Source organism: Calidris pugnax, unplaced genomic scaffold (assembly GCF_001431845.1).
Source record: "Calidris pugnax isolate Ruff unplaced genomic scaffold, ASM143184v1 scaffold111, whole genome shotgun sequence".
NCBI classification, from domain to species: domain Eukaryota; kingdom Metazoa; phylum Chordata; class Aves; order Charadriiformes; family Scolopacidae; genus Calidris; species Calidris pugnax.
This window is the reverse complement of record NW_015090872.1, coordinates 1,656,904-1,672,380: the sequence shown is the minus strand read 5'-3', so window position 1 is coordinate 1,672,380 and position 15,477 is coordinate 1,656,904. Positions and strand designations below refer to the sequence as shown.

Genomic DNA, 15,477 nt, shown 5'->3' with positions numbered 1-15,477 from the left:
CAGTGACAAAAACAAGGTAAGGAAACTAAACTTGTGATTAAGTGCATTGCTAAAGTACAGCCCCAAAGTGCGAAATCTGTGCTATTTTCTTGTTTTAATTCTAAAAAAAAAATAACTTCATCACCAATTTCTTGAAGAAGTCTTGCCATTATAAGTTCTAATTTCATGCTTTTGGTAATGAGAGAGGTTTTACCAGCACAAAAGAAAACACCACAAGTGTATGAAATGCTGCACCACTGAATTTATTGTAATGCCTATTATTTGCTGATATAAAATGCTTCTGTGGGGGGGTTAACAGATCACCCAGCCTGAGTATCCCCCAGTTAAAGCTTCCATGTTAAACACCTCAGTCACTGTTCCCGATTACAGATCAACGATAGCGATCACCCAGCCTGAGTATCCCCCAGTTAAACACCTCAATCACCGTTCCCAATTACGGATCAATGATAGTGCAATATACCACGAGTTTTGAAGAGCACAACCATCCCAGAAGGCAGAGCCTGTCACCCGTTTTCCTGAGGAAGGTGCACTTCCTGATAATGGAGTTGATTTAACCTGCCAGAAATCTTGCTAATGGGGGGAAGGGGAGAGAGTTTGCCACAATCTCAGCAGACAAAGGCAGGACAGTGGGTCTGCTGCAAACCCAAATGGAGAATTGGGTGTAAAGGGAGAAGAAAGTGTTCTTGCAGTAGGACTTTGTTGTATTTAGGATGGATACAAGCCATGGCAGGCATTAGTACAAGAGCTGTTCCTCCACCAAACCCAGATGGACACCCCTCTGCACAGAGCCACCTTGTCTTTGCAGCTCGCTCTGGTTTTGTTCAAGGTCACAGCAAGAACTGCAAATAGACTGAGACAACATCCTCCATTTCCCTTTGGTTCACACTGCCTTGTGGTATTCTAGACTGGCTGGTGACAGATGTGGGGGGGACAACAAAACACATGTTCCTTACATCAATATTTTCTCAGTTGCCTTCACAAATATGGGAGAAGCAACTTATTTTTATGAGATCTCACACTGCAGGGAGCGGCGGTGCGTCGGCGGGACCAGCGCCGGGCAGATGGTGGTTACTGGCCACTGCAGAGCCCTGTGGGGAGACATCTCACTGCCTGCGGTCATCCACAGCCTTGTGAGGGCCAGACACCAGGAGAAGATGGGAAGTTGGGAAGAAGATGGAAGGTCACAGCAGCAGTGTGAAAGAAAACCCAACCTCAACCAGCATAACGGTATTTGTTTTATTGGAGATGTAAGTTGAAAAGCAGCCTTTGTCTATCCCAAAAAATAGAATAAAAAAAACTTAGTAGACAAATATTTCTTACTGACAGATTAATACTTTTCTCAAGATTTGTATCCAAATATATTAACTTTGTTTACAAACTATCTTACTCTAAGTAACAGTAAGTTAATGACAGAAAATCAACTTGTGTATGTTTATCTGTGTAGATATGTAGTAGCAAAGTTTGTAGGTAGAACTGTATAACATGAGACTTACAGTTTAAGAAATCAGAGGAATTAATTTTGGAACAAGACAGACTAGTGAAAGCATTCCAATTCACTGTTTGACTTGTATAGAAAAATTATCATGACTCCAGGTCTATTAACGCAAGGATTTTCTCATTTAATACATATACATAAAGGTCACAATCTCTTTAAAAATTTGCTCCCCTTTCAGGTAAAATCTCAGCAGCTGATCCAGATTCCATTCCAGATCCATCTTTGAGCCCCTGATCGTCTGAAGCACAGAAGTATTTCACTTTCAGAGGGTGACCAGGAAGCCAAGTGAGGCGCATGTGACATGAGATAATTTCCTGGAGAACAGATTTAAAAACACACATCTTTCATGTTCTTTATACTGCTCCTCTGTTGATGAAAAGAGGTATTATACACATATGCTTTCTTACCTGTGTTGGAATTTCATGGAGTAGGACAGTGTAGTCAAACTCAATATAATCATCTTTCCTTATCTGGGCATGTATCAAAAAGAAAAAAAAAAATGATCAAGAACACGAGTTATATTGTTGAAGTTTAGAGTCTGCTCTGGTTTAGTTAACTGTATTTAGGTTGCTTAGGGAGCGAGACGGTTCAGGCTGGAGATGGCTGTGGTCACTGGCTGGAGTGAGGCAGGTTTTGTGTGCAGAGACGGGGAATTAGGAGCACTTCCTGCATAGAAACTTGGAAGGCACAACTGCAGCGTGGCTCTGCAGCCTGACTGTGCTCTGCCATGAAACTAGGCTGACCCAGATGCTAATTAGTTTGAGAATCTTACCTGACTATTAATCTCTTATTCAGAGACATCTCATTCTAAATAAGGAGGGAGTAAAAACCAAATGCAGTCTATGGATTGGAGATGACTGATGGAAATGAAGCTTTGGGAACCCCTAGTAATGTTCCCCAGAATGTGCACATAAGGTACTAGACTGATGCAAGCAAGGAAAACCAAACTTTCTCCAAATGAGTACAATTCTTCCACCAAAACCTGAACAAAAATACTTGTCCAGAGGTGGGGATACTTGTATGGAGAAGCCACCTGGATTTTGGGAGAATCACGCCCATTACAGCGAGCGTGAGCTGGTGATGGTTGTTTTGTTCTCTGACGTGTGATTTCCACCTCACTTACCCACTGTTTCACAGACTTGACTTGTGCCATGAAGTAACTCAAGTTCTCTGTTGACTTTTCCCACATGATGTAACTGCTGCCAGCGACAGCCAAAGCCCACACTGGCTCCAGGGCAGGTTCAATATTGCCATAGCTGTCTGCAAGGGAGAAAGAGTAACACAAAATGACTAATTCTGGCTGTTCAGCAGAAAAATGATAAACCACAGAGTACTGGCATAGCACTGTTCCTGGGAAGCTACTTTCCCTACTGACGTGTCACAGTCTTGAACAGGGAGGAGAGTGATGCTAAACCTGCAGGCACAGTAAAAGCAGCAAAGCCTGACGGACCTGAAATTGCCAAGAGGCACCATTTGCAGTGTCCCCACAAGGAGGTGAGAAACCCAATATCCACAATAATGGAGATCCTTAGCCAGCCAGGAGGAAAAGAGGGAGTGGGACACTCTGTTTCCATTCTGTTAGTCATCCCTTGTGAATTTCCACCCGCAGCTGGGGAATGTGTCTGGGTTAAGGCAGTTGTTATTACTTGAGGACATTTGACTTGAATATAAAACTGCATAGGCTTGTTTTTAAATCCAAGACACCTTCACAACATTGTGTTGACTACTGTTGTCACTAAACACGGCAGGTTTTTTCTGTCCAAGAATTGCTGGCAAACTGGAATTGTTTTGATAGCTCTGTGGTTTTAGGGTGCTACTATAAATATATCTATCTCCTTTTTAAAATCTGTGTACATTTGCTTGTGTTCTTGAAAGGGCCCAGAATCTTTGAGATAAAATGAAATACAATTGATTATTTAGAGGAATATACCTGGAATATTGTTTCCAGTTATTGGTTTGGTTTGGTGCCTTATTTTTTGGTAAAGTCTATTGTCCTCTTCCTCGATTTGCTTCTGGTCTTTGGTATTCATGCACTTGATAGTGACAACAGGCGCAGACTTTGTCTTGGGATACAGCACTGTAGCAAAGCATGTCCCGGAAGTTTCCTGTAAAGGTTAGGATTGAAAACTATAACCTTTAATCAAGATTTTATTTACCAGCAACACATTCTTTAAAAAGCTCTTGGTATCAACGTGTGGATTACATAGATGTCTTTGTGAGATGCTTTGTACGAAACTGTACAGGGGTCATGACGCTCTTTAGATGGATATAAGAGTTTTTCCAGAAAAGTAGATAGGTTAAAACCACAAGGCTAACGTGATTTAACAGAAGTTTTTAATTAAAGTGTACCATCTTAGAACTATGTTTGAAAGTTCTCAAAAAATAACATTAATTGATAACACATAATTTCATTGTATGATACTTCAGCCTTAAAACAAAAATAATCGAATGCTTCATATTAAATTCTGAAAATAACCTGAATTTCATAAAATGCGTGTGTAATGGAAAAAGCAGATGCTTACAGTAACATTGCTAATGACAACTGTCTGACAGAATGAAAGGGGGGAGGGGAGCTATTATTAAGAAGAACACACCACTGTCAACTCTTTATTCTCATTTTGGTGTGCGGACACAGCAGGAGCTACGGTTGGATAATGAGGACCACACTGTCACACTGAGCTTGGGCCATGGCAAAGTTTCACACAGGCCCCTGGTTGCCTGATGTGACTTAAACGAGGCCACCTCTTCAGGCAGCGAGCAACGCAGGTGCCTACAGGTGCCCTGGCCACTGGGTCCCCAGCGCAGGCAGAGGACTCACAAGGTGAGATACTCAGGTGATGCTATGAACAAACCATGCCCCATGCGGGACAGGTAGGTAGAAGCATAAAGGTAAGTCTTCCCATTATGACAAATCCATTTACAAAAGCACTTAAATATACCCTGTTTTGGAGATGTTGAAGTTTGTTTCATGCACACTGTCAGGAGAAACACAAAGGACCATAAACTCACCCCGCTCTGGTAGTCTTTGGTAGTGAATCGCAGGTAATACTTGGGATCGGAGTCTGGGATGTTCTGGAAGAGAGGAGGATTCAGCCATCAGTATAACTGTAGCCTTTCGTACTGTAACTTGAGTGCTGAGGAGGGAAACAAGGGTGCCATGGCTCCCTCACGGCCATGTAGCATCAGGAGGTTGGTCAGATGAGATGCGCTGAGATGACCCTCAACACCACCAATAAATAACCTTTACATTAAGGGTGTTTTAAAGCCCTTCCTCACAGAGATATGCAAGAAGAAAAATGCAGCTTAAAGTCCTTCACAGGAAAGACTGGTACTGAGTAACTTTAAAAATAATAAAATTACAAATCAGCTTCTGAGGGGGTACTTTTTGCACAGGCTGTTGGAGTGCCCTTGAATATATAAATAAATCAAATCTTGCTGACTGGCTCACGGCTGAACAGGCTAATTGCACAGGCTAATTTAATCTCAGGGATGCTAACCTTTCTAGTTTTTTTTCTCTTGTGACTGGAAAGAGACAAATTTTGCCTCGCAGCATGTCAGAGCAAGATTCTGACCTGTCTGTTTTGCCCTGAAAATTCCAGTCAGTAAGTTGCCCAATCAGCTATCTGAGATTCTGCTTGTTAAGAAAAAATAAAAGAATATTCCTTGCTGATGGGCAAGCAGCCAGTAGCACCTCTTAGAGCCATAGAATGGTTTGGGTTGGAAGGGATATTAAAGATCATCGAGTTCCAACCCCCCTGCTATGGGCAGGGACACCTCCCACCAGACCAGGTTGCTCAAAGCCCCATCCAGCCTGGCCTTGAACCCCTCCAATGATGGGGCAGCCACATCTTGCTTCTCTGGGCAAATTATTTTTGGTGTGGGATACCACAGACTGTCCTGGTCCCAAGCATGCTGAAACAGAAACTGGTGTTTAATGTCAGCCATGAAAAATACTAATTACCTTGAAACAAGATCAATGTCTCATTGAACAGTATAAGAGCAGAATCTAATAAGCAGCATTTGCATTATCTGTTCTTTACTTCATTAGTCAGGCTCTTATTTTCCTACTAACTTTTATATTCACTTTTGAAACGTCTATATTTGAGTGGGGAGTCCAACCAACAAGTAGTGTGGAAAATGTTCTATTTATTCAACCAATTGCTCATAAAATAACATTTTGTCTCTTTTAACTGCTAGGTACATTTCCAAGCCTTACTTTTTGTTAAATCGGCCAGCAATAAATGAAATAAGTCTTTTTGTATGATAAATCACAGTATAAAAGACAAGCCGGGTCGCTTCTCTGTCTGAAAGCTTGTTCCTTTTGCCTGTATTACCTGTTTAAGAGGCATTCTCTCTTCTCTTAAACCTTTTCTTGCTTCTTGTTGTTCCTGGTGTAGGATATATTGTTACATGGGGGCATGTGTGAGATATACTTCAAAAGGCAACTTGCATTCTCCAGTAAAATGCATTTTCTAGTATCTTTAAGTCACATTACTGTATTCCAGCAAGTGTACTGATTTTTTAGTCTTACTTGTTTTTAAATACAGTACTTTTCAGATAAACAGGAGGGGAATTGTGGCTGTTTGCACAATTTTGAAGGTTAGAACCCAAAGCAAATGTGCACACTTTATTTATCTAAATTTGGGCACCTTTGTGTTCCCATCATGCTTTCTTCCAGGAATTTGTAGAGATGAAAGAAGGGTCTAATCTCTCACAATCACTGTAGTTAAGTCTACCCAAGAGGTATTATCTATGTTATTTCTGATGTTATTTATTTGATCACGTTTGGGTATTTTTTAAGTACAGTGACCTTGACTTATTTCTTTTCTTGTCATCAGTACCGCTGATGACAGAACCTGAAATAAAGTCAGTTGGACTACAACACTTCTTAAGCCAGAGAAACTGAGCTCTGATTTAATGGATGACAGTGGATGAGTTTTCCTGCTGAACCTTTTCCTCAAAGGGTACAGCAGCCTGACTGCATGCTCCCAGTTACACCACCAGGCTCTTAAAGACTGTAACAGAAGCTCTTTTATAGGTAAGCCAGATCTTTTCCATCCAGCATAACCAGTCATTTAAAATATGTTCAACTTTTCTTCCAGTATTATTTGTAATTGCATTGGTGTTGCCTGTTCTCTCTGCTAAAAAAAAAATAAATCATTTTTATAGCTGTGGTCACTTTGAGAATAGTTTGTAATCAGATTCTGACAAAGTATCTCAGTGGGTTCATTGACTATTGAGCACTAATGAAGAAAACAATAAATTGGGTCTTCTTATGAATTCATCATTCAGCCTCCAGTTCTTCTCAATAGAAGGATATAAACAATGAGTAATGACTTGGTAAATACTCACTTTAAAAAGAATACATAATTCTGTGCTTAAGTGTTTTTTTTGAAGGAGATACTATCTCTTCATTTGCAAGAACTCCACCATAGCAGTACTACATCCCTAGAAAGCGTTCAAGTGGCACTACACAGCTAAAATACACATTTGATACTGGGTACACATACCAGACACCTTCTCTGATCTTCCTAGGGAGAGTGAGAAGATATGTTTGGCACGGAATAATGTTTTTACAAAAGTATTTCTAGTTTCTAAGAAAAACATCACTTTTATTTCCACTGTTATTTTCCACTATCGTCCCAAAATGCATCACTGTCAACCATAACAAGTGTGAGTTAAGTAAGAGCTCAGAAATATTTGACATCGCACAACGATGGCTGGCTTGAAGGCAGCCAAAGATAAAGGCATCCAAAAGAGAAGAAAACAAGTGAGTAATTCATTTTTCTACTGAATATTCGAGTCATGGGATTGTTTTATTTCCGGACTCAAAATTAATACAGCTTTCATGACAGATTTTTAGTATTGCGTAAAGGCCAGAATAGCAATATAAAAGCAGTTCATTCCAGGTCCCAAAGGAGGTGGTTTCACAGTCGGTTTACACAGCTCTAACTCCCCACCAGCACGGAAAGGGGTGATCCCTCTCTCACCCCTTTGCCACAGGTTTCCATCGCTTCACCTCCATGTTTCCCCACCAGCAGTTCTTCTCTGGGACCAGTTTTCAGTCGCTGGATCCAGAGTCGCCTGGAGAAGCTGGCACCGCTGAGAGGTGACAGAGATTTGTCCTTCAGGGGCTTACCTCGAGGGATCCCACCTCACCACCCTGCCACTGTCACCACAAGCCAGCTCAGGTGGCCTGTGGCTTCTGGAGGGGTCAGATCCACAAGCAGCCAGGTGAGCTCTCTGCCCCAGGCAGGAGGGAAAAGCCAGCTGAGGTGGCTATTTTCTCTACCTCTCTGTATCTGGCTTTTCCTAGATAACTTACCTGCCTTTCTGCACCCTAACATGGGATCCTGACTGTTGGAAACAAGTGGAAATATTTTAACTGACTTCTAATATTTGGACCATAGTCCTGATATTACACTGTTTTGTGTCAAGATGAGCTTGTGAAGAGAAATACCCAGCTGTAAAATTGTATTTTGTAGTCCAATTTAAGCAAATGTTGCAGTTCAGCCAAGAGGTTAGCTAATTTTACCTTTACACTTCATCTCCTGGTTCACCTACCTACGGCTCAGACAGCTTGGTGTGGGAGACTGCTATGTCAGTGTTTTGAAAGTTTCTTTCTCGAATTCTAGCATCTTCAGCTGGCACACACTAATGCTTCTCTCCTCAAAAATGTATTTTTGAAGTGCAGCTGTCAGCAATTCCATGAGATGCATGCTGCTGTTTCTTAGACGATACTCACTAAAGTTAAGAAAAAACCCACGTCAATGAGAAGGGACAACAAAAAGCAAACTGCAGCCATTGGCAAGGTAGGAATTATAATATGTTTGGTGCATCACTGCTATTTGTTGCTAGGAGAGAAAAGCACTGAAATTTCATTTTACCTGAACTTGAAAAAATCCTCCCCATCTAACAGAGTTACCATACTGGTGACTATCTCCAGTCCTGTTTCTAATTACCACAGTTTAACTGGCTATTGGGCTAATAATATCAGTTTTAAAATACAATGCTCAATTTAATAATGCTCATTATTAAATTCCATGAGAAAATTATCTTATTTTTACTAGACCCAGTAATATACTAACCAACAGGAAACTAGCCTGCTATAAAAAGAAAAAAATATTTAAAAGAAAAACCAAACAACAAAAACCAAACAAAAAACCCCCAACCTCCAACATTTCTTTCTCTAGAATTCACATAATATACCACATTCCTTCCAGCAAATTCTTTTCATTTTTTTTTTATTTTTACAGTGGAGGACAGGAAAGAAGGAAGTGACCCTGTCTAGTACATTTTTCCTCGTTTTCACAGAGCATGCAAAGAAAAAGGGGAAATAACCTGCAGAAAGGGATTACAGCAAGCTCCTACAGCATCCTACAGCATCAAGGACTTTGAGGAAAGGGATTACAGCAAGCTCCTACAGCATCAAGGACTTTGAGGAAATAAAGCATTTCACTTCTGTACTGAACCAGTGGGGTTTTTTTTCCTATATTAAAAGGCAGGTGCCTGATAGCAGGTGGAAAAAATCCCTTTCACTCCCCACAACCAAAACTACCTTGCAGATACTCTGTTACCCTGGGGTTGGAAAGAGGATGTGCACCAACATTTTACTCCTGATGCATCTCTCTACAAGACCAGTGCTCCCAGAAACCATGCTGTAGTCCTTAAAAGAGGCACAAGCATTTGTATATGTAAATATATACATATTGGTAATACCTAGTAAATACAGAAGGAGCCCTTGTAGGTTTCAAGAAAAGCATCAAATATCATAGTAAATTTCTGACATAGATGTCTGCAGGGATTCCCCAGGAAGAGTGAAATGCCACACCAGCACATCCATCCTCAGCCTGGACTACACTATATGTTTACTGAGGTGTTTGGGAACGATGATGAGACCAGAGAGTTACCTAAATGGTCTCAGATAAATCTGTAGCAGGACATTGTGTTCGCATTCCCAAACAAGGAGCACAACCAACGCTACCTTTCAGCCTCGTCTTACACAAAGTCATAGGCAAATTCCAAGTAGTTATACAGTAATTTGTGTTTGTTGTCAAATTTAATCGGAAATTATTCTGGTCTGTTATATATTATGTGCAACTCAAACAGGCTTCAAGTTGGTTTGGAACCACTGTCAACTGGGATATATGTGGAAGATGGAGGCTCAACTTCAGTGATGCAAGGACTGCAACAGTACATCCTTAGCACTTTAGGCTGGCTTGGAACTTCTTTCTTGGATGAGAAGATTTTACACTACAGACTATTACTGTAAATTTTAAGACTGAGGGCCTGGATTGAACAAGCCATGCAGATGCCAAAGGACAAATGTAAGATCTCCTGTTTTCCTTTTCAGATGCTAGAGCTGCGAAAAGGATCCAGTAGAATCCAGTGCTCCATTTGGCACTTCAGACTGGTAATCCAAAATAACCAGCCCTCGCTTTAGGGCACTGCCCAGCACTAGCCTAGAGAGAAAGACTAGGTTGAGAAGGGCTGGTTTTAAATCCCATCCACTGTGGCAGCTCAGACCTTCCTCAGCTCTGCAGGAAGGCGGTGCTTTCCTTCCAGCAGCTACAGCCTTGAAGAAACATTACTCAGAAGTTTTTGCCTGTTCTTTTACTTTCAGAAACAGAAAAAGCTGTAAAAAAACCCAAACCCACCCTGGCCAAAGAAAGAGAATCCCTTGCCAGGGTACACTGGGCACATTGTTCCTATCTAGGACTCTCATCCCTTTCTGTCACCTCAATTTGACACATTTTTTTGGAAGATACAGGCATGTCTTCTGCTGGCTACTGCATCGTCTTTAGTTGAGCTCCTGGTGTCCAGAAATAGAAAGCCAAAGCCCTTTCCATCCCTATTCACACGAAATAGCTTGTTGCTCCAGCAGTGAGTCTGCTGAACATGTTATCAAACTTATTTCTATTGTATGCCCGCCGAGTGCCTCCCTTTCCTCTTTCCCTCATCTACACTATGGTGCTTTGGATTCCAGGTCGGGGCCACCTCAACCAACATATGGGGCACTGGCCTTGGATTTGTGGGATATTTAAGTCATTAGTAAGCTAACCTTCCAAGGTGGACCTTCACTCCCCACTGAGGGGACCTGGTGCCCTGATACCCCCAAGGGAAAGGGTAATGGGACAGCGGTGCCCTGAGTCCCCTGAGGGAAAGGGTGGCTGAACAGCAGTGGCATGAGGGGACCTGGGTACCCTGAGCCCCCTGAAGGAAGGGGTGGCCGGACAGGAATGCCCTGAGAGGAACCAGTGCACCAAGCCTCCTAAGGGAAGGGGGTGGCCGGAGAGCAGCACCTGGGGGGACCCGGTACCCTAAGTCTCCTGAGGGAAGGGGGTGGCCAGAGAGCAGCGCCATGGGGGGATCCAGTGCTCTGAGTCCCCTGAGGGAAGGGGGTGGCTAGACAGCAGTGCCCTGAGGGAAGGCAGTGGCTGGACAACAGTGCCCTGAGGGGACCCGGTGCCCTGATCCCCTGAGGGAAGGGGGTGGCCGGACAGCAGCGCCCTGAGGGGATCCGATGCCCCGATCCCCTGAGGGAAGGGGGCGGCAGGACCGCAGCGCCCTGAAGGGACGCGGGAAGGTGCCCGATGCGGGGCTCGCGCTACCCTCAGGCGGCTCAGCTCCGCACCACCGCCCTGTTCTTTCATTATAACAATTCTCGTTAATTGTCACTTTAAAGACCGCGTCCCCCCGCCCCCTTCCCGCACCGCGCTCTCCCCTTACCTTCAGCGTGGCCTTGCGGATCTGCCCCAGCTGCTGCAGCGCCCCGGGGGAGCCCGCCTGGAAGTTGAGGTAGTGCAGGGCCACCCGCGCCGCCGCCGTCGCCAGGCGGCTGCTGGGCTCCAGCTCCTGCTCGGCCCCCGCCGGCACCAGCAGCGGGCTGAGGAGGCTGAAGAGGAGGAGGAGGAAGGCGCCGGTCGGCGCGGCGCTGAACCCCTGCATGGTGCTAAGAAGCGGTAAGGGACCGAGACGGCTCCGCACTGAGGGGGGGCTCCCCGGGGTGCGGGTACTAATAGCGATGGGGGGCGCGGCCGCTCCCTCCCTCCGCCCCCTCTCCCCCTGCCCCCGCTCCCGGTGCCGCCCAGCTCCCGAGGAAACGCTCCGCTAAAATTAGCCGTAGGACACCAGCGGAACCGCTCCCCTGCTTAGAAGCGCCTCTTGGCAGTGTAGAAGGCTGCCGTCTTCCGATTTATTGATCTCTAATGACCTGCTCTTAACTACCCGAGCAAAGGGGTCTTGATGGCGTTCGGCCTTGAACCTGTTTTTATCCCCCTGCACGTGTGTGTTGGGGCATCCTAAAAAACAAACAAAAAAATCAAAACAAAGAGCTTAAAGGGAATTAAGGGCTTGTTGATCTGGCTCTCTGTCAGTCGTGCTGGAAAAGCCTGATGCTCGAGGGCTGAGGCTCTGACCCCGTCCATAACTCGGGGCGTTCTTCTGGGATGGGGCGTCAGCAGAGGCAATTTAAGTCTTGGTTAAAGACTCACAACTGCCTCTCATGGAGCATTAAACTGCCTTTATTGCTGTGAGGCTTTTTCATAGAACTTGAAATTCAGTATCTTTTGAGGCTTCCTTAAGGGTAGGAAAGAATTATTACGGAAAAAAAAAAAAAAGGCATGACAACATTCTGTATTAGACAGTTTTATTTAATTTAATTGCCCTGACTTTACTGGTGATTATGATTTTCCTTCCTGAAATACTTTCAATAAATAATAGTTCATATCATCACATTCTCTTGCACGCTGTTTTCTTTCTTTCTGCTGGGGTAGCAAATGCAAATGTAATTCCTCCCTTTTTTCTTACCTTCCCAGAAACCCCTTACTGTTTCTGTGTCGTCCTTTCTGCAGCTTTCTTTATTCCTTTTTGTTGCTTGTTAACAATTTCTGTTACAGATTCTTTGTAACAAAGTCTAAAGTACCTTAAGAGAAACGGGCCACGTTTTGGGTGAAAATGTAAGATGAAGACAGCCCCATGGGGTGCTGCTGAGGCCAAGGGCTCATCTAGTCCAGTGTGCTCTGGCAGCGCCTGTGCTCCTCTCCAAGCCTAATGATTGATGATGGCTCTAGACAGAATGACAAATGTGTTCTTTCTTAAACTCTTTTTTTGCCATTATTTAGCTTCCTGTCTTCATCCCCAGAGAGTCTGTGTAACCTGTGTGGCAGTTTCCTCCAGGACTTGTATTAGGAAAATAAAAGAATTTGTTCTCTGATACCAATCGTATTGGAAGACGGTGAAGTTTTAGTAAATTCAGACAATTTCAGTATCCAAGCATTCAGTATTCAGCATCCAAAAGAAAGTGTGCAGCTATACAGCTCAGGTTTTTGTGCCTTCAGTCTTAATTGACAGTGTCAATAACTTATGCAGCAAATTAAGTTTCTTTTATCTAATTTAGGGGCCAAACTTCTCATCTGCACCTGACTTATATCCCATATAGAAAGGTTAGCTTTAATTTGGCATCTCTCCCAGTTTCACAATGTGCTGCTTTACTTAATGTTGTATCTGGAGTCACACAGCTGCTTATTAGAGGGTAATGGCACTTTTCTAACATTTTGGGGGGGAAGTGTTTATAATACATTGCAGAGGGAGCAGGCTAATTTTTTCCTTATTGAAACACTTGCCATGCTTGTCTCTTCAGCTGGAAGAAACCAAGATCCGGTCTTTTCTCATTTATCCTCCCTGCGATGACAGTGCTGGTGTTACTTTTAAAATGAAACATGAAAGACATGATTCTCCTGAGCTGGTGCTTGGAGTTTCAAGCAGCACCAGGTTCTCCTGCTGCTGCCGTGCTGTGTTTCTCTCAGCAGGGCCCCGGCAGTAGGACGGGAGGCTGAGGACATCATGGGACCAGGGGTGATGCAGGGATGGCTGGTGAGAAAAGCTTCGGTGCTGGGTGGGGAGGGAGGAGGAGGAGGCAAGGACTGCGAGGGGCCAGCTTCTCCCACTCACAGAATTAGTGCACTCATCTGCTGCAGCTGGACCTGGTCAAGGAAAGAAGTTAAAACCACCCTGCACAGAGGTTTTGTGCTTGTGGTTTATGCCTAATAGCGATGGGGGGCGCGGCCGCTCCCTCCCTCCGCCCCCTCTCCCCCTGCCCCCGCTCCCGGTGCCGCCCAGCTCCCGAGGAAACGCTCCGCTAAAATTAGCCGTAGGACACCAGCGGAACCGCTCCCCTGCTTAGAAGCGCCTCTTGGCAGTGTAGAAGGCTGCCGTCTTCCGATTTATTGATCTCTAATGACCTGCTCTTAACTACCCGAGCAAAGGGGTCTTGATGGCGTTCGGCCTTGAACCTGTTTTTATCCCCCTGCACGTGTGTGTTGGGGCATCCTAAAAAACAAACAAAAAAATCAAAACAAAGAGCTTAAAGGGAATTAAGGGCTTGTTGATCTGGCTCTCTGTCAGTCGTGCTGGAAAAGCCTGATGCTCGAGGGCTGAGGCTCTGACCCCGTCCATAACTCGGGGCGTTCTTCTGGGATGGGGCGTCAGCAGAGGCAATTTAAGTCTTGGTTAAAGACTCACAACTGCCTCTCATGGAGCATTAAACTGCCTTTATTGCTGTGAGGCTTTTTCATAGAACTTGAAATTCAGTATCTTTTGAGGCTTCCTTAAGGGTAGGAAAGAATTATTACGGAAAAAAAAAAAAAGGCATGACAACATTCTGTATTAGACAGTTTTATTTAATTTAATTGCCCTGACTTTACTGGTGATTATGATTTTCCTTCCTGAAATACTTTCAATAAATAATAGTTCATATCATCACATTCTCTTGCACGCTGTTTTCTTTCTTTCTGCTGGGGTAGCAAATGCAAATGTAATTCCTCCCTTTTTTCTTACCTTCCCAGAAACCCCTTGCTGTTTCTGTGTCGTCCTTTCTGCAGCTTTCTTTATTCCTTTTTGTTGCTTGTTAACAATTTCTGTTACAGATTCTTTGTAACAAAGTCTAAAGTACCTTAAGAGAAACGGGCCACGTTTTGGGTGAAAATGTAAGATGAAGACAGCCCCATGGGGTGCTGCTGAGGCCAAGGGCTCATCTAGTCCAGTGTGCTCTGGCAGCGCCTGTGCTCCTCTCCAAGCCTAATGATTGATGATGGTTCTAGACAGAATGACAAATGTGTTCTTTCTTAAACTCTTTTTTTGCCATTATTTAGCTTCCTGTCTTCATCCCCAGAGAGTCTGTGTAACCTGTGTGGCAGTTTCCTCCAGGACTTGTATTAGGAAAATAAAAGAATTTGTTCTCTGATACCAATCGTATTGGAAGACGGTGAAGTTTTAGTAAATTCAGACAATTTCAGTATCCAAGCATTCAGTATTCAGCATCCAAAAGAAAGTGTGCAGCTATACAGCTCAGGTTTTTGTGCCTTCAGTCTTAATTGACAGTGTCAATAACTTATGCAGCAAATTAAGTTTCTTTTATCTAATTTAGGGGCCAAACTTCTCATCTGCACCTGAGTTATATCCCATATAGAAAGGTTAGCTTTAATTTGGCATCTCTCCCAGTTTCACAATGTGCTGCTTTACTTAATGTTGTATCTGGAGTCACACAGCTGCTTATTAGAGGGTAATGGCACTTTTCTAACATTTTGGGGGGGAAGTGTTTATAATACATTGCAGAGGGAGCAGGCTAATTTTTTCCTTATTGAAACACTTGCCATGCTTGTCTCTTCAGCTGGAAGAAACCAAGATCCGGTCTTTTCTCATTTATCCTCCCTGCGATGACAGTGCTGGTGTTACTTTTAAAATGAAACATGAAAGACATGATTCTCCTGAGCTGGTGCTTGGAGTTTCAAGCAGCACCAGGTTCTCCTGCTGCTGCCATGCTGTGTTTCTCTCATCAGGGCTCCGGCAGTAGGACGGGAGGCTGAGGACATCATGGGACCAGGGGTGATGCAGGGATGGCTGGTGAGAAAAGCTTCGGTGCTGGGTGGGGAGGGAGGAGGAGGAGGCAAGGACTGCGAGGGGCCAGCTTCTCCCACTCACAG

The 15,477-nt window shown here is 44.0% G+C and overlaps 1 protein-coding gene across 1 annotated transcript; it reads right to left on the bottom strand.

Annotated features, from left to right (window-relative positions):
* Window positions 1-1,214: 1,214 nt before the first annotated feature.
* Window positions 1,215-11,469, bottom strand: LOC106890140 (ovocalyxin-32-like). Its single transcript, XM_014945757.1, has 6 exons — window positions 11,225-11,469; window positions 4,505-4,567; window positions 3,426-3,600; window positions 2,619-2,755; window positions 1,903-1,965; window positions 1,215-1,809 (listed from the first exon to the last, which is right to left on the bottom strand). Exons 1-6 carry the CDS (start codon window positions 11,441-11,443, stop codon window positions 1,651-1,653), a joined length of 816 nt encoding a protein of 271 aa, XP_014801243.1. The 5' UTR covers window positions 11,444-11,469; the 3' UTR covers window positions 1,215-1,650.
* Between the last annotated feature and the right edge of the window lie 4,008 nt (window positions 11,470-15,477).